At 39.6% G+C, this 20,218-nt stretch overlaps 1 protein-coding gene across 2 annotated transcripts in view; it reads left to right on the top strand.

Moving 5' to 3' along the window:
• Positions 1–20,218, top strand: part of CDHR1 (cadherin related family member 1) — a 97,450-nt gene that overhangs the window by 68,846 nt on the left and 8,386 nt on the right. For both annotated transcript variants that reach the window (XM_060769006.2, XM_060769005.2), the window contains exons 13-16: positions 4,000–4,164; positions 7,951–8,018; positions 13,069–13,297; positions 16,742–16,996. In XM_060769006.2, coding sequence (XP_060624989.2) covers positions 4,000–4,164; positions 7,951–8,018; positions 13,069–13,297; positions 16,742–16,996 — 717 coding nt within the window. The remainder of the gene's footprint in view (positions 1–3,999; positions 4,165–7,950; positions 8,019–13,068; positions 13,298–16,741; positions 16,997–20,218) is intronic.

Raw genomic sequence — 20,218 nt, forward strand, 5'->3', positions numbered from 1 at the left:
TTAATGAAAACAGTAGGCCTGGGTAACAACGCAAAAATTTGTTTATAAAATCGATTTGTATTTGGGGGGTTTTTGCGTTTCAATATTTAAAATAATTACAAAACTTTCCTTTAAAAAAGTTCAGTATTTACGAAATTTCGTTAATATTAACGAATCGATTCATTAAGATGGCGGACCCCCCGCGCATGCGCAAATCACCTCTGAAACTTCGTTATGAAGACGGGGGTCGATTCGTTAAGGTGGCAACGAATCGATTCGTTAAAAAAGAAATATTTATCAGAAATATTTAAAAATGGAAAATTAACAATGCTTGCCCTGCTGTGGAGTGAACACATCCACAGGACAGGGACAAACTCACACACACAGGCACACAAGGGTCTTTTCTTTTTTTAGAATATTTTTTGAATTTTTTTAAGAATAAAAGAAAGATATTTTTCAGAAATATTTAAAAATGGAAAATTAACAATGCTTGCCCTGTTGTGGAGCGAACACAGCCACAGGACAGGGACAAACTCACACACACAGGCACACAAGGGTCTTTTCTTTCTTTAGAATATTTTTTGAATTTTTTTAAGAATAAAAGAAAGATATTTTTCAGAAATATTTAAAAATGCTTGCCCTGTTGTGGAGCGAACGGCAAAGCCTCCCCGCTGCTCCCAGCCCAGGGAATGAATGAATGCAAGCAATGAATGAATGCAAGCCAAGCCTCCCTCCCGAACCTCCCGTCTCCTCACCTTCGCCAGCAATGAGCAATGCGGCCACGCGGAGCCGCTTTTAAAGGGCAGCCCGCCCAATCACAATCAGCCATGGTGCTTGGGAGCACAGGATTGGCTCCCAGCGCACCCAGCATCCTCCATCCCTAAAATGTCATTTCCGAAATGGGCGGAAGCCCGTAAAAAAAATGGAGGATGCCGTTTCGATATTTAAAAACACTTCTGGGTTTGAAAATATGTTTTGTAATCGTTTTGTAATTGCTAAAAATAACGAATATTTAACGAATTACAAAATTAACGAACGAAACCGCCCAGGCCTAGAAAACAGGTATCACCATTCGCTATCGAAATAAAGGCAGGGTCATCAAGTTTGCAGACAACACCAAATTGGGAGGGATAGCCAATACTCCAGAGGACAGGAGCAGGATTCAAAACGATCTTGACAGATTAGAGAGATGGGCCAAAACTAACAAAATGAGGTTCAACAGGGACAAATGCAAGATACTCCACTTAGGCAGGAAAAACAAAATGCCAAGATACAGAATGGGGAGTGCCTGGCTTGAGAGCAGTACGTGTGAAAAAGATCTTGGAGTCCTCGTGGACAACAAGTTAAACATGAGCCAATAATGTGATGTGGCGGAAAAAAAAGGCAATGGGATTTTGGCCTGCATCAATAGGAGCATAGTGTCTAGATCTAGGGAAGTTATGCTACCCCTCTATTCTGCTTTGGTTAGACCACACCTGGAATACTGTGTCCAATTCTGGGCACCACAATTCAAAAGAGATATTGACAAGCTGGAATATGTCCAGAGGAGGGCAACTAAAATGATCAAGGGTCTGGAGAACAAGCCCTATGAGGAGCGGCTTAAGGAGCTGGGCCTGTTTAGCCTGAAGAAGAGAAGGCTGAGAGGGGACATGATAGCCATGTATAAATATGTGAGAGGAAGCCACAGGGAGGAGGGAGGAAGCTTGTTTTCTGCTTCCCTGGAGACTAGGATGCGGAACAATGGCTTCAAACTACAAGAGAGGAGATTCCATCTGAACATGAGGAAGAACTTCCTGACTGTGAGAGCCGTTCAGCAGTGGAACTCTCTGCCCCGGAGTGTGGTGGAGGCTCCTTCTTTGGAAGCTTTTAAACAGAGGCTGGATGGCCATCTGTCAGGGGTGATTTGAATGCAATATTCCTGCTTCTTGGCAGGGGGTTGGACTGGATGGCCCATGAGGTCTCTTCCAACTCTTTGATTCTATGATTCTATGATTCTATCGGTTGAATGGCTGTCTTTATAATCTAAAAACTGATCACCAATTAATAAGTCTCCTGAGTACTCTTTGTTACACTCTTAGCGTTTACAGGTTATTCATTAAGCACTTGCGGCTTTTTGCAGCTGCAAAGAGAAATTTGGCCACCTGTTCCGTTACCCTTTTGTCAAGATCAGACAGTAAATAAGTACAGTACCAACTTAGGGTTCTTCCTGGCCACTTGGTGAGTAGAGGGGATATTAACCTTAGTCTATCATTCTTGCAAACTGTGCAAATAAAAAGTACATGTATTACAGTTTCGATTTTACCCTCCCCGCAAGGGCAGACTCTGTGTTCGTAATCCATCCCTTTGTATCTGATTTGAGGGCATTAAATCAGGCCCAACTGAAAGCAAGACGAAATTTTGGCACCTCCCAAAGAATTAAATGTTAGGCGTAAACTCAATGGAGAATAATTTATGCAAGAAATTGAAGAAAGAAAGAAGTTTCATCAGTGGATGAATGGCTTATGAAAATAGCCAAAATAATGAGTATGGACAGCCTGACTCAGCTACTAACTAACCACCAATGTAGGACCAAAAGAACAATATACTGGCCACCATTCAAAGACTATTTGAAACAAGAGAAAATGAAAATGATAATATAGTATAACAAAGGGAAATAGAAAAACTGTTTACACTTGGGGAAAAGACAAGTAGGGAAGCAGAAATCAACAAGAGATGAAAAAAAGACTTTTTAACCATTATGAAGAAGATTGAAGGTCAACAAACTCCCCCTTTTTTTCTTCCTTTCCTCATATTCTTTGTCATTCCCTGTATTCCTAGAAATAGTCCCTCCATAGGCGATAGTTGTTCCCTACTTCTATCCTAAAAGCCCACTCTCCTGCCCTTACTATCCCTATTTTATGATATTGTATTAAATATTTATTCTAATAAAAATAGAGAGAATGAGAGAGAATATGAAATCTGAATGGCTTAGGATGGTGAGTTATGTTATACATTATAAAAGAAACAAAGCATCCCAGAATGAACTTCTAATCCCTACCGTGATCAAGAAGAATTTCTTTCCTGAACTAGAAAGGGGAACAATAGGACAACCAAAGTTAAGGATGTGCTTTCTCAACCCAAATATCTTCATAATTATTATCCTTTATATCCTACATTAGATTTACCACCTTACCTAAATTCACAGTTGGAGATGAATATGAAAGTTTCTGTATGTTGTCCTCTTAAGAATCCTGTTGCTTAATATTAAGTGCCCCAAGAATATTCATTAATCCTAATGACTAAACAAACAATCTCATAAAGTCTTACATTCAAACCACTGTAGAATGATCAAATATTCAAATGGTAAGGGAGTGAGACAGCTTGGCATAGTAAGGGATCAAATAACTGAACACAAGGATAAACTCATAATTCTCATAAAATTTCTGCAATTCTCCCTCTAGCTTAATATATCTGAATATCACATAATCTGTTCTGGTATAGTGTGTAACATAATCAACTCCTTGCCTTCTCTTCCTTCATTTCCTCCTCTTTTAATGCTGTGCCCAGTTATCACATAATATCCTTATTTGGCAAAACCTTCTGATGATGCAACCGTTGCATCACAATCTGGTGGCATCCAGTCGTTTGTGACTATAGCTATCAGAAGCTTGACTAACCAATGGTTAGAAATGTGCGAGTTGTCTAATTTCCCCTATAGATTTTGAATGAGTTGAAACTTTTGAGAAGCTAATAATCACCAAGAGGGTCAACTCAAAAAATATACAACAGGAATGTGGCTAAGATGTTTATTCGTAGATTTTAGCAGATTGACTTCCTTTTTCTTATCAGCTTTGCTAACCTTTTGAAGGTCACCACTTTATTTGATTCTATGTGAAGTGTGTTGAGCTTTCTCTTGTTTTTCTTCATAACGCTTTTGTAAATTTCATATAAAATTCCAGTGATCTAAAAAAATAAGATACTATGTGGTTTTCTCAATTTTTTCTAACTCTAATAATGGTATTTCTCCCATTACCTCCCTAGCTTCTTGCAATAGAAGTCAACACACCTGAGAAGTTTAGTTCCACAGCGGATATTGTGATCCGTCTTTTGGATACTAATGATAATGTCCCCAAATTTTCCTCTGATTACTACATTGCTAGAATTCCAGAGAATTCTCCTGGTGGCTCCAATGTAGTGGCTGTAACAGTAAGTTTTATTCCATGAGATTCATGTTCTGTTTAAATTTACTGAATTCATTATTATCTCAATATCTGTAGTTATGAGGGGTAGAAAAAATGAAAATATTAAAAGAATGTTTGAAAAATAGATATTTCAAAAGTCAGGAAATTATGAAGACTCCTAGAAAGATGAAAATTCAAATTTTGAGACTTATTGTAATGTTATATTGTTATTGTATTCATATGTTTTTTTATGTGATTATGATGCTGTTGCTTGTTGCCTATGTTTTTGGTTTTGTTTTGCTGTAATATGTTGTCTGAGCTTGGCCTGAGTCCCCGTTGGGGAGATGGTGGTGGGGTATAAATAATAATAATAATAATAATAATAGTGATAATAATAATGATAATAATCTACACACAAAAATAATGTTTTTTCCAGCACAGGAAGTAATAATAATAATAATAATAATAATAATAATAATTTATGTATTTATTTCTAACCCACTCTCTCTCCCTGAAGTGACTTAGGGCGGTTGTAATTTACAGAAATGTACACAAAAAATGTACACACAAAAAAATGAATTTTCTGCACAAAATCCCACATGAATGTTTTTGCAGAGAGCAATTCCCAGATTGCAAATAGTCTTTGAAACTGGTGCCATTTTCAACATCTTTCTTGTAGCAAAGAGAAAAGGGGTCAACTTATTCATTCTTGCTTTCAAGAACAAAATTTAAAAAGATGTACGTTCCCAGTAGTTATTTTCTAAATTGGTTTATGTACATCCCAGTAAGTTCCTCTGAAAAATCACAAAACACTAGGTTATCATGCATTGACAGTAGGATCTCACTTTATTTTAAATACAGAACATTAGGAAGAACTTCCGAACTGTGAGAGCCGTTCAGCAGTGGAACTCTCTGCCCCGGAGTGTGGTGGAGGCTCATTCTTTGGAAGCTTTTAAACAGAGGCTGGATGGCCATCTGTCAGGGGTGATTTGAATGCAATATTCCTGCTTCTTGGCAGGGGGTTGGACTGGATGGCCCATGAGGTCTCTTCCAACTCTAGGATTCTATGTTTCTATGATTCTATGAAAATCAAATTAAAATGAATTTTCAGACTAAATTTGAATTCATCAGGAGGTCTACTGTGGTGAAGTGAAATCTGGAACTTATGTGACAAGTTGAAATGCATTGGTTAAATGGCTACACTATACATCTGATCTGTAATAGAGTCACCCTGAGAAAATAGTATAACAGAACTTCCACTTGAAATGGTGCAGGACACTGAATTTCCTCCAGCATTTTTCCCTACATTCTGAAACAAGAATTGCACAGGAAGAATAACAGATATGTAGAATATTTTCCACAAAATATTTCCCACATAATTATCTTAAAGTGGAAATTCTTTTATACAGTCCCGATCGCAGAGCATATTCAGTATGACAGTTAGGAGCAGAGTAGTTTGACTTTATGACAGTATGGCTGAGTGGCACATCAAATTACTGCTATTCTGTGACCTTTTTAGTAATGTCTGGGTTATCAAAAGCATATCTGCAATATGGATTTTCAGCTGCCATTGTTTGCCTTTTTGTGGTTTGATGGTACTAATGCACCCTAATAACAGTGGCTCAAATCCAATTGTTAGTCCCAACTAGAGTACAGCTTTCAATCAATTGGATTGATTTGTGTTGACTCATCACTCCAACATTGATTCATTTGGTCTGCTCTAGCTGTTACTAACCAATAACATTCAAACCATTTTAAAGGGTCTTTGTACTTCACCAAATTGCAGTTCCCAGAATTCTTTGCCTGCGGTCATCTAAATTCAGTATATGCAAATACAATGTATCTATTTACTATAGATTTGCCCTTTCCTGCACTGCATGCTTCCTCTCTTTCATATATTGTTAAACTGGAATATCATACAACAATTGAAAACAGTGGCTGTACGTAGATGGCAAAGAGCAAAAGCATGATTTTCAGAAATAGACTTTATTTTCTAATTTCCCAATCTCCATAATGCCAAGATATTTTGTTAATAGACAGTATAAATGGATCAAGGAACATTTCCTATGTTTGCTGTCCTTAGCCTAAAGTCAGCAGCATCTCTCCTAAGTGTAGAGAGCCATCATGTGGTCAGACAAGTTTATGCTGCCGGTTCAGAGAGTTTGGGTGGAAATTTTCATCTATTTCTTTGTATGGTTTGTCTTGAGTCCAAGTTAATGGTTACTGGAACCTGATCTTGAGACATATTTTAGTGTTTTACACATCTCAGAAGTGTTTTACACATCTCAGAAGTGCCATCTATGTACAGCTACTGTTTTCAATATTTCAGATTCCCAAAGCTGCTTCCATCCTGCAAAACTCTGGTCCCATCTACACATCTGCAATTTGAAACTGCTTTGTATGATCAACGTAGAATCATTATCATGCAGTTTATATGAATCTGTTGTTGTTGTTCATTCGTTCAGTCCTCTCCAACTCTTCATGACCTCATGGACCAGCCCACGCCAGAGCTCCTTGTCGGCCATCACCACCCCCAGCTCTTTCAAGGTCAGTCCAGTCACTTCAAGGATGCCATCCATCCATCTTGCCCTTGGTTGGCCCCTCTTCCTTTTGCCTTCCACTTTCCCCAGCATCATTGTCTTCTCTAGGCTTTGCTGTCTCCTCATGATGTGGCCAAAGTACTTCAACTTTGTCTCTAGTATCCTTCCCTCCAATGAGCAGTCAGGCTTTATTTCCTGGAGGATGGACTGGTTGGATCTTCTCGCAGTCCAAGGCACTCTCAGAAATACACTCACCAAATAATGCTTTTTCAAACAGAAAGCGAACCTAGTCCTTTTCCCAATCTCCTTTCACTGACAAGATCCTTTTTGTTCAACTAGCTTTGAATGTGTAACTGCCTGCAGGGGAGACTTTTATGTTGCACTATTTTTAACTTTTGAAAAATAATGTTATTAAAATAAAATTGATAAAATTGATTAAAACTATGTAAAGTTCAATGTATATAGCAGGGGTCTTCAAACTTTTTAAGCAGAGGACCAGGTCACAATCCCTCAAACTGTTGGAGGGCCCGTTTTATAATTTGAAAAAAAAAACATGAATGAATTCCTATGCACACTCCACATATCTTATTTGTAGTGCAAAAAAACACTTAAAAATAATACAACAATTAAAATGAAGAACAATTTTAACAAATATAAACTTAATAGTATTTCAATGGGAAGTGTGGGCCTGCTTTTGGCTGGTGAGATAGGATTGTTGTTGTTGTTGTTGTTGTTGTTGTTGTTGTGTGCTTTCAAGTCATTTCAGACTTAGGTTGACCCTGAGCAAGGGTCGGGTAAATGCTATCTTAAAAGCCAATCAGCCATTCTTGAAAGATGGAGTTCTGTGACATTGGAGGAGGCACTATATGAAGATCTATGTAGCATTCCACAACTCTCTCCTACCAGCAGGCGATGATGTGAGGAGCAGAAGTAGGATTCCCTACCAAGTCCTGTCTCAACTCCGAATTGCACTGTTGTCACATCTTGCTCACCAGTGCCACAAAACAGATCAGTGAATGAATGTCCCTAACGTGGGCTCTCAGGCAGTGCTTTTAGCTTTGTCAGCCACATTGGATCCTAAGCTGGAGAAAAGGGTGACATATCCGTGGACTTAGTAAATGACCATAAGAATGTCCCCCCCCCCCCCCCGGGAGATGCCCCTGTTATTTATACATTGTAGTTCCATCCTCAGTGCAGCTACTTCAGTATTCAATGTGAAAGTTGAATCATTTCCATTTTTATCAGATCCCTTCTTCCTTTCTGTGTTTAAGGCTACAGACCCGGATTCAGGACTTTGGGGTGAAACAAAATACTCTATATACGGAACAGGAGCAGATCTGTAAGTATTGCAGACAGACAGACAGATAGATGGATAGATGGATAGATAGATAGATAGATAGATAGATAGCTTAATGATTTTTTTATAGAACAAGTTTGGATATTATTGAGAGGTCGTGGGTAAAGTACAAGAATAAAGGTAGTTCTGTGATGAATCCAATTCAAGCACAGTATTTATTTCTTAAAGATGATGTATGCTAGTTAACAGGGCTCTATTTTAAACACTACTTTTTATTTGCTGTTTTTGAATTCCCTTAGTAACTTCATATTATTTAGATGCCTAAACTGTATTTTAAAATGTTTGATTGATATTTTAAGTTCTTCCAATGCTAGAAATGCAAGGACTGAAGGCAAATGCTGTATGTGTGTTTGTGTGTGTGTGTGCCTTCAAGTCACCTGTTCACTTATGGGACCCCAAGAACTTTGCAGAATTTTCTTAGATGGGGAATGCTCAGAGGCAGTTTGCCAATTCCTTCCTCTGAAATATCCTTTTACAACCTGGTATTCATTGGTAGTCTCCCATCCAAGTACTAGCCAAAGATGGCCCTGCTTAGCTATCAGATAGGGTATGGTGCCTTTAGGTTATCTAGGCCCCCATAGAAGGCAGAATTCATATTGGAAGGGCAATGCCCCTCAGTTTTCTCCTGCTCTCAAATATCATTTCTCCCGTTTGCTTTTGCAAACAAGTAATTAGGGATACTGCTATAATCAGGACCATGAACCAGTTGTGGCCATTGACAAATAAAAAAGTGAGAACAGTGACTCATTATCTTCCCCTCTTTAACTGAAATTATTGACAAGAATTTTTTTGCTCAGCATGAATTGTACATCCCTAGATGTTTGTTATTGTTACTGTAGAAGAAGAACGGGAAGAATCCAATATTTTGCCATTACTATTCATGGTCATGCCAAAACAATTTTCCCACTACTCCAAATTATTTAATGTGATTTATTAGCTAGTTTTTCTTTGACTGTATTTTAAACTTCCCCATTGTGCTATCACAACAACCCTGTGGTATAAGTCAGGCTAAGAGATGATGGCGGTTCATTCTTAACTATAATCTGTTTCTTCTCTCCAAGTTTGAACAATGCACCACTCTCTCCCTTTTAATCAGAGTTTATCTGGTACCTTTCAAATGTATCTAACTGGGTTAATGTTTAACGCAAACAGTCATAGAGAGCTACTTGTCATTTAAGATTACACTGGGTTTAAACTGACCTAGGACCTCATAACATTGAGGTCACTGATCTGGAGTGCGGATTCATCATGGATTGTGGCAAATGCAGTGGAGGTTGCAGGGAAACCCTACCCTACTTTGCCCAAATTACCACTACCTCATCCCATGGGGGAAAGCATCACTGCCCAGCTTTGTTGTTCTCTGTGCAACGCAGGAACCCACTCGTGTTGCTGGCACTGCTTTTTATGATAGTTCACCCTCACTTCAAGCAAAAAGTGGGTGCTAGAAACAATATCATACAAAAGCTGACTGGCACAACCTGGGGATCACAACCAGACACAGTGAAGACATCTGCCCTTGCGCTATGCTACTCTGCTGCTGAGTATGCATGCCCAGTGTGGAACACATCTCACCACGCTAAAACAGTGGATGTGGCTCTTAATGATACATGCCGCATTATTACGGGGTGTCTGCGCCCTACACCACTGGAGAAATTACACTGTTTAGCTGGTATTGCACCACCTGACATCCACCGGGAAGTAGCAGCCAATAGTAAAAGGACCAAGGCAGAGACATCTCCAGCCCACTCCCTGTTCGGGTATCAGCCAGTACGTCAATGACTTAAATCTAGAAATAGTTTTCTAAGATCTACAGAGACACTCGCTGGAACACCTCAGCAAGCGAGAGTCCAAAAGTAGCAGGCTCAAACCCAGAACCTCAACCAATGGCTGATACCAAATGAGAGACTCCCCCATGGGCACACAGAAGACTGGGCGACTTGGAAGGCGCTGAATAGACTGTGCTCTGGCACCACGAGATGCAGAGCCAACCTTAAGAAATGGGGCTACAAAGTGGAATCTATAACATGCGAGTATGGAGAAGAGCAAACCACTGACCACCTGCTGCAATGTAACCTGAGCCCTGCTACATGCACAATGGAAGACCTTCTCACAGCAACACCAGAGGCACTCCAAGTAGCCAGATACTGGTCAAGGGACATTTAATCACCTACCAAGCTTGCAAACTTTGTGGGTTTTTTTATCTGTTTGTTTGTTTTGTTCTGTTAGAAATGTAATACAATTGTCCGGTTGCCTCTGACACTATAAAAAATAATTTAAAAAACCCTCACTTTAGGCACAGAGCCCCATCGGAAGCAGGTTGACATCACCTGATGGGATCTGGCAGGCTCCATGCCTGAAGTGAGGGTGAACTGTTGTAGGATGGGCAATTTTGCCTATCTGATGAGGTCCCTAGAGATTGGGAAAAATCCTTAGCTATGCAGGGGATTAATTTCAGAATTCTTTGCAATGAGGAAAACATTGCAAAATAAAATCAGTTTGTACAGGAACAAAAACTGGAACTCTCACAGACTTTCTTTTCTTCTCTGGAGAGGCACAGACTCACCCTGTGATTGCCGCATGATATCTACATCATGTACAGTTGGAGCTTCCAAGAAGCTTTGGAGTGATCCTAGTTTTTTTGAAGTGTAAACAGTTGGATCTGGCTGGATCCAGCCCGATACAGTGTCCAACAGACCTACTACTGTGTAGCTGGCCAGAAGCTGGTCCTTACAGATGCTTGCTGGTGACATAATTTCCGATGAGGTGTGAGAGAGAGCTGCTTTTGGCCAGTGCACAGTTAATGGTGGCAGCCACAATGCACTCTCAGCTGGGCCAACCATCGGGACACCAAAAGGATTCCAGGAGCTCTTTCCTGTTGCTTTGGGGCAGCTCCGGGCCACAGAACTTTGGATTATTTGGGTAAGTGTAGATGCCATCCCTCCAGCTGTATTTGTTTGGGAAGGATAACAATGCTTTGGATTATTTGAGTAAGTGTAAATGCATTCTACCCTTTCTCCATTAGCATGTATTAGAAAGGGTAAGGATTCAATATTACAAGCATTTAACTTTAAAATTTCCAGCATATCTAGTACAGGACATTCCAAACATACCAGACAATTACTGTTTTGCATTAGCTTGAGCATTAGAAGAAAATAAAGTCTTCTCCCCTTGAAGTTCTAAATGAGGGCTGATAAAACTAACAAAACTGCCAAATATTGTGTGTATCATGTTTGCTATGCTGGTATTCTGAATGTCTCGGTCTTATCTTATTTAGAGCATGACTGAATCTCTCTCTCTCTCTCTCTCTCTGTGTATGTGTGTATACACACAAACAGAAAATAGATAGATACACACCACCACCACCACCACAACTGTGCAGTGCTGTTTTCTTTCAGTGCAGTGAAAGGAAAACTATTAGATTGTGCCACCCACTTACAAAAAATGGTTAACAGGAAATATAACCAAAGTGGATTAGAAATACGCAATTTGAAATGACAGGCAATAAATCTTTCCCACTCACATTTCTTTGCCAGACAAAGAGGCCCAAGAGAACTTGTATAATACTTAGCATTACAGCTAAACATATCAATGTTGTACTGATTTTTGCAGTATTGACTAGCATGGATTTGGATTTAAAGCCATTATTGACTTTAGATACAACACCGCGCATCCTTTAAGCCAATGGTTCTCAACCTTTGGACCTCCTGATATTTTCCAGAATCCCTGACCATTGGGCATGATAGATGAAACTTCTGGGAGTTATTCTAAGACATACGGAGGTTGAGAACTACTGCCTTAAGCAATTGGTAATCGGGCTGTGGATAAATGCTAGGTTTTCTATTACAGTGAGTTAGATGGACAGGGACTTTGGAGCAGTTTTTAAGAAAGTTGAGAAATGCAGGTTGTTGAGGATTTTACTTACTTGTATTTTAATAAAACAACACAAAATACATTGTGTTGGTATAACAACAGCAACAACATACCCAGCAAATTCAGAAGGGCCGAAGATATGCAATTCTAAATCCTGGTATTGCTTCTGCTTAGCTTGTTTTCCAAAGAATTAATTGTGCAATGTGCATTTTAACCTGAAATTTTAATGTATTCTGAATAGTTTCTGAAAATGCTGGATGGTTGAGTTCAGCTTGATTCTAAAACAAGTATTTTATTGCTATCAATATCAAATGTTGTTTTGAACAGATGCATTCCAGTAATTAATTCTGTTTTACTGTGTGTTTTATAGAGAATGGTCTAATGGAATTTGTAAATAAACCAATTAACAAATACTTTCCAACTATTCATGCATTATTGGGAATAGAGCCAATGTAGCAGTAAGTGGGAGAATTTGCTCTGAAAATTATCCATCTGGACAAAGAATTTGTCCTTCCTTCTACTCTTTTCTTTGTAGTTGATGAACTTTCTACGAGGGGTACTTTTTAAGTAAGGTCCGTTTTGTTGTAGACACTAGTAGTTCGCGTGCATACCGCAACAAGTGCATGCGTCGTGTACTGGCATGCCTCGGGAACAACTGTGCGCAGTTTTCGCTCTGTAGCTAACCTGTACGGTTCTGTTCTGTGCTTTAAAAATGTTTAAGACTATCAACTCACCCTCCGCATGTGAGGTTCGCTCAGTGATACGGTTTTTGTCAGCAAGGAACCTGCCTGCTGCAGAAATTCATCGACAGATTTGTGAAGTGTACGGTGATACTGTTATGAGTGAAAGCAAAGTGCGTAAGTGGGTACAACAATTCAAAGATGACTGTGACAACGTCCATGATGAGGACCGCTCCGGTCGCCCTTCTTTGATTACAGACGATTTGGTGGCTTCAGTTGAAGCGAGGATTTATGAAGAGGGTATTTTAAAATTGGTTCAGAGGTATGATAAGTGTTTGAACAAACTTGGCAACTATGTCGAAAAATAGAGTGAAGTATGTACTTTCTGAAAATAAATTTACTTTTTTGAAATAAACTTTCGTTGTGTACTTATGTTCAAACGAACCTTACTTAAAAAATACCCCTCGTATATTGTTTTCTAGATTCCTGATCCATCCATCCACTGGAATTATCTACACCCAGCCATGGGCTACATTAGATGCAGAAGTCATTTCCAAATATAACTTTTATGTGAAGGCAGAAGATACTGAAGGAAAGTACAGCTTAGCAGAAGTCTTTATTACTGTGCTTGATGTCAATGACCACTCCCCAGAGTTCAATGAGAACATCCAGGAAAAAACAATGATTATTGGATCGCCGGTGAAAGTAGAGGTGAGTCATGATCCATGATACTTATATTCATGAGTATATGTGCTGGCATGTATCATTATGATCATTTCATTGTAAAGTCATGTTTCATAATAATATGTTTTCATTAACATCCAGTTATATGTGAACTTATCCGTATGGTTATTAACTCCTTTAATTATTTTATTCTGCCTTAGAGAAACCAAGGAGCAAAAGTCGTGATAGGGCTTCTGTATATTTTTGTGGAAATATTAAGGGAAAATGTCTATAGAAACACTGAAACCTGCATTTGGGGAGGAAGAAAGGGAGAGAAAAAGGGCACCAGTGGACAAAGAGAACAAACCTTGAAATGGAAAGACAGAGCTAGACAGAGAGTCCTTCAAGTCCTCCAATTCAGACAAATGTATTGAGGCATGCCATATTTTTATCATAATTCTTCGGGGGTTTTAAAATATCCAAACAATGTAGCTATGTTTGGATTTTTGGCAACTCCTAACATAGGGTGCAACATTTTATTCTCACTGTCTGGGGGGTGGTGGTGGTATTTGTAGTTCCAATACCAACTAGAACAAAAAACATTCACACCTAGCTCCAGCAGACAAGAGTCCTTTGTCTCACCCTGGTCATTCCACAGATATATAAACCCTTTTTCCTAGTTACAACAGACCTCACTACCTCTAAGGATGCTCGCCATAGATGCAGGCGAAACATCAGGAGAGAATGCCTCTAGACCATGGCCATAAAAACCTTACAACAACCCAGTAATTCCGGCCATGAAAGCCTTCAACAATACATAGAACAAAAAAGTTCTGTGACTTCCTTTCTTTTAACTTTTTCTTTGAGTTATAGTACTATACTTACTATAGTGAAATGGCACTTCTATACTATAACTTTTCCATTTTTTAAAAAAAGAACTTAGGAGAAATCTTGCCCTTCAAACCATAGAGTCACCTCAACAAACCATGTCATAGTTTTAAAAGCCCTTGAAAAGCTCTAGGGCCAATACATGAAATAGCCAGAAATAGCCCCTCAGAAGACAGGGCAGGTAAATGAAGAGGTGATAAAAGCAGGCAGAAAATAGCAAAACTCAAGGAGCTTTATCATGAGAACTCACACTTCTTTAACTGTAAAAGCCCAAAGGCAGAGCAGTGTTTTAAGGAAAACAGAGAGATCTTAGGGGACATTGGAGTAAGAGAAAAACAGAGCCAGTGAAATATTTTCAGGGAGGTATATATAGTTCAAAGAAATTGAATGAAGATTTGGAGGACAGAGAAAGTCTTCTTACCACCTGATGTCTTCTGCAATTCTGTTTATTTGCTTTATTGTTTCTGGCTTTTCTGACAATTACTGACTCATGAAGTCATTCAGGTTAAGTAAGCGAGAAGTATGCTTGTGCATGGAATCGGCTTGGTCTGTTCCCTTCAGCCAATCCGACTTGTTCAGACAACCGTAATGATAAAGGCTCAGCCACCATGTGTTTTTTTTCCTGAAACAGCCCACATGGCTGCTGGGCACAACTTCTTCCTTTCTATTCAGGAGCTTGTAGTGCATGCTTCCTTAACCCTATTCCTCAAACCCAGGCTCCCTCAAAATGAAGGAAGAAAAGGAGCCCAGGAAGGGTGCTTCTTTAACCCCATTGCTCAAACCCAGACACCTTTGAAAGGAAGAAAGAAAAAGGTCCCAGGAGGGGTGCTTCCTTATCCCCATTCTTCCAACCCAGGCTCCCTTGAAAGGAAAAGAGGAAAAGGTACTGAGAAGGATGCTTTCTTAACACCATTGCTCAAGGAGCCCATGGTGGCGCAGTGGGTTAAACCCCTGTGCTGCCAGGACTGAAGACCGACAGGTTGCAGGTTCGAATCCGAGGAGAGGCAGATGAGTTCCCTCTATCGACTCCAGTTCCTCATGCAGGGACATGAGAGAAGCCTCCCACAAGGATGATAAAAACATCAAATCATCCGGGCATCCCCGGAGCAATGTCCTTGCAGACGGCCAATTCTCTCACACCAGAAGTGACTTGCAGTTTCTCAAGTTGCTCCTAACATGACAAAAAAAAAAAAACATTGCTCAAACCCGGACTCCCTTGAAAGGAAGAAAGGAAATCATCCCAGGAAAGGAAAGGGTAGCCTCATAAGTTCCCCATTCCCACCAATGGGCCGAATTTTCCCGGATCTTTCCCCATTAGCCAATTTTCAGGAGGCTCCCAAAAATGGATCTGGATATCCAACAAAATTTGGATACCAAAAATGGATTGCCCTCCAGCTAAATTGCACAAGCCTTGTGGGAAGGATAGTAGAAATGCGGGATTAGGAGAAAAAACTTTAATATTGTGCATTCCATTACTTATTATTATTATTATTATTATTATTAACTTTATTTGTACCCCGCTACCATCTCCCCAAGGGACTCAGTGCGGCTTATATGACGCCGAGCCCAATGCAACAACAAAAGCAATAAAACATTGATACAAGCAATTAAAAAACATAGACAATACAATACACAACATTATTAAAAGCATATTAATCAGAAATGCTATTTTGGCTATGTTGATGTTGATATGGTAATGTGGAAAATGATAGATTTGCATAAAGCCCAAAGGAGTGGATTGATGATAAATTGGATAGGATAGGATAGGTTGGTTATGTGGATTGGTGAGAATCAATCTTTAATTGGTGGCTTTAGCTTTTCAAAATGAGATCTCTTATTCCTTTCCCCTTCTTTATAAAAACAAATCTAATGATAGCTGGCTCCATTTCTTCAGTGTGTGTATATATGGCGGGGACGAGGGACAGGGCCTTCTCTGTGGTGGCCCCTCGGCTGTGGAATTCCCTGCCTAGGGATATTAGATCAGCCCCCTCCCTCCTGACTTTTCAGAAGAGAGTAAAAACCTGGCTCTTCGAGCAAACTTTCGGAACCACTGAATAGATAGTCAAGCTTGAGATGGAGAATGACTCCGGAATGGCCAAGACGATGAAACGGATGAGGACTGGAATGAGAGGATATAGCTCTTTTTAAACTGTTATTGCACTGTCTTTTTTGTCTAAATGCACTTAATTGTTTTTACTTTTTGAATGTATGTATTGATGGCATCGAATTTTGCTGATATGTAGACCGCCCTGAGTCGCCTGCGGGCTGATATGGGCGGGATATAAATAATGTAAATAAATGAATGAATAAATAAATAAATAAATGTGTGTGTGTAAATCAGTACTGCACAATTTTTCATTTTTTTAAAAAAATGTTAGTTTAACCTAGGGAAATATTAAGATATGCCTCTATTTCCCCACCACCACCAAATTCTCAAAAACCATTTTAGAAATGGAAAAAAAAATTAAATCCAGAACATAAACTAGGTGAATTCTTTTGCTTTCCATAACTATCAGCTGAATTATTTTGCTTCCTCTTGTTAAAATAAATTGACATTCAATAACATTTTCTCTTTGTTTCCTCTCATTCCTCACAAAAATATAGGCAATAGACCAAGATGCAGAAGAACCCAATAACATAGTCGATTATTCCATTATGCAAGCAGATCCAGCCAATGTGTTTGATATAGACCAAAACACTGGGGAAATAAAGCTGAAATCCTACATAAGATCCTTGGACATCATTCATAACATCACCAATAACAAAGATTGCATATGGTCAGTGGTAGTTCAAGCCAAAGATCGCGGCTCTCCTTCATTTAGCACCACAGCTGTCCTGAAGATTGATATCACAGAAGAGGTAAGCAGACAGCACACTAGGGGAAAATGTGAGAGCAAGTTTTTTGCCTGAAAAACGAAATGCAGTTAGTAATGCACCAAAGAAAATATATTAAGTATATTGATTCTTGGTTGAAAGGAAGAAGGGAATATTTTCAACTGGGAAGCTGATAGTGTCCCCCTTCCCTTTACAGTGATGCAATATTAATAGGATTTAATAATTAGATTTACCTCTGGTTTGAGGATTCACAATGCCTTGGTCACCGTGGTTAATGATCTGCAACAAGAACTAGATAGGTTGTATCCTCTTGGTTCTTTCCAATAGTATTTAGTTTCTCCTAGTACCATTATGGTATGTTTCTGAATCAGCTGGACATATTGCAAGTGGTTTTTCTTTTTTGCTGATTTTGGTCTTCCTTGAAGGATAGATTCCCGAAAGTAGTGCTTATATATATATATATATATATATATATATATATATATATATATATCTGTATGTATCTGGATGAAATCCCCGAGAAACGCTGTTCATAGGCTGGGAGAGTGGTGTAGGGTGACAATAGAACTCTATCTATATTTGTCAACTGAATCCTGGAAGGGAGTGGAGATAACCGGTGCCTTTAATAGCCCACAAAATGGGTTGGCAAGCCACCTGGACAAGATGGGAATGATGTTGGTCAGTAAGAAAACTGATCTCAGATTAGAGATGACTTCTTGGGAAAGAAGAGAGGTACCTGCTATAGAAGCAGATTCTCAATTTTAGGATGCTTCTGGATCTACTTCCATTTCTGGTGGTTATGGTGACTACAACATCCCTTTGCTTAGCATTCTTGTAAAAGGCAGGTTTGACTACCATTTCCTTTGAACTATAATAACATGGTAAAATTTGTAAAATTTTGTATGTTTTTGTAAAATTGCTTAGAAATCGCTTAAGTGATTGCAGAATGCTGCTGTTGATGGAGGTCTCTTAGAAAATGCTCTGGCTTTCTTGTTACTTAGCAGTCTATAAAATATATAAAGAATGAATTGTGTCAAGATGGTAGGTGAAGAGCAAAATGTCCACCCCATGTGTTATCCCTGCCTATAAAACATTATTGTTCTGGGGTTTGGTGGAGGGAGGAATAAACTAGAATAAACTGTGTAACAAGATCTGTGAGGTTACAATTTCAAACGTCATGAGATATTTCTAATCAATCAACCTTTCTTTCATATATGATTATAGTGAGACCCTCAATTTTCTTGGCCTACACTCTCCCCCCTCCCCCCACAAGAAGTTGAAAACTGTCAATATCTCTGGGGAGGGAGAAATGAGGTGATGTAACTTTGGTCTTTGGAGACGGGGAGGAGCTACCTCCTGTGATCCCAGGAAAAATAGGAGGGAGAACAGACCCCATGCACTGCCACCACTTCACATATCCTGTAGATCAGTGGTTCTCAACCTGGGGTCCCCAGATGTTTTTGGCCTTCCGCTCCCAGAAATCCTAACAGCTGGTAAACTGGCTGGGATTTCTGGGAGTTGTAGGCCAAAATAATTGGGGACCCCAGGTTGAGAACCACTGCTGTAGATCTTGCTCCTCTCCTTTTCCTGTGTATGTTTTGCCCAGGGAAATGAAGCAAGGTACTGAATGAAACACACATGGCACACCCTGCTCCCAAAGATGGGACTGCCCTGTGAACTTTCATATGGCAGTCTGATCTTCAGGAGGCAGGCCCGTAGCCAGGATTTCGTTTCAGGGGGGGGGGTAAAAAATTTTCAGGGGGTTTTTTTGGGGGGGGGGCTGAGTTTCGGGGGGGCTGAGTCTGAGTGAAAGAGGGTCTACCCTAGCAAACCTTTTGTATCATTACCCCAATACCCCCATGCATATGGGATATATTGAGTATGGTGATCAGATCATGATATGAATAAACATAAAAGTTTAAATAATGCACCAGTAAGGCCTTTTCGCGAACCACCATGAGAATTTCGGGGGGGGGCTGAAGCCCCTCAAGCCCCCCCCCCGGCTACATGCCTGTCAGGAGGTAAGTTAGGGGGCTAGTCATCACTCCCCCCACCATGCCCACCTTCTAAATAGCACCTCTCCAATTACTTCCTGAGGACAGAGCTGCCATGTTCACATGGCATCATCCCCAATTTCAGGAACCAGACATGGTGGTACAATTTGACAAATGAAACTCATGTTCATGAAAGCCCACCCCACAAAATGTTATCTCATTGCTGTTAATAGCAGCCACCAGGGCTCCATCAAGCAATCTACTTTAAATACTGATTTGTATTAATTAAAACTTATAACAACAACAACAACAACAACAATAATAATAATAATAATAATACTTTATTTATACCCCACTACCATCTCCCCAAGGGATTCGGTGCGGCTAACATGAGGCCGAGCCCAAAATACAACAATACAAGCAATAACAACAACAATACAAGCAATTTAAAAACAACAAAACAATGAAACAATACTTGCAAATGAATAATGAAAGAGATTAAAATTTTCCCCAACCCAAGCTTTATTATCCCTAGAACTTAAAATCTTCAGGGCTTCGCATGATGTTCCTACACCCTAGCTTTCAATATATTGCTTGTAATTTCCTCAGCAGTCACTTGAAAATATGTATTGTTGAAGGCTTTCATGGCTGGAATCACTGGGTTGTTGTCAGGAGAGAATGTTTCTAGAACATGGCCATACAACCAGAAAAACCTACAACAACCCAGCTTGAAAAATTGATTGTAAATCTTCAGTCTCTTGACTTTCTAGATGAGGTCCTGTTGCTTTTTGCCTTCTTATTGTACCTTCATGGCAACTGCATTTACCCTTGTAACAATGGGGCATGAATGTTTCCGTGACCTCTCTCTTTAAGGCTGAGTTAAACATTTTCAGAAGCAAAAAAAAAGATCAGCATATGTCATTGGAGAATCATTTCAGATGGAAATAGCATGATCAAAACCAACAGCATGCAAATGAGGCCTCTTCTTTGAATTATGTACTCAGGCTGTCACTGAATGCATCTGTTCCTCTTTCATTGTATGTGACCCACCCCTCTGCTGCCTACAGACCGAGCCACTGTTTTTTCCTTTTGAAGCAAAAGCTTCTTTGACAACATAACTAGAGGTGCCCAGCAGTGTTAATCACGTTGAGTAATTAAACAGCCATATTTTTGATTAACATTTACCACCACAATTAGCATGAGGCTGCTCCCTTTGAGATGGATGCCTTGAGGCTAGGCGTGGTGCCGTCAT

Source organism: Anolis sagrei, chromosome 3 (assembly GCF_037176765.1).
Source record: "Anolis sagrei isolate rAnoSag1 chromosome 3, rAnoSag1.mat, whole genome shotgun sequence".
NCBI classification, from domain to species: Eukaryota; Metazoa; Chordata; class Lepidosauria; order Squamata; family Dactyloidae; genus Anolis; species Anolis sagrei.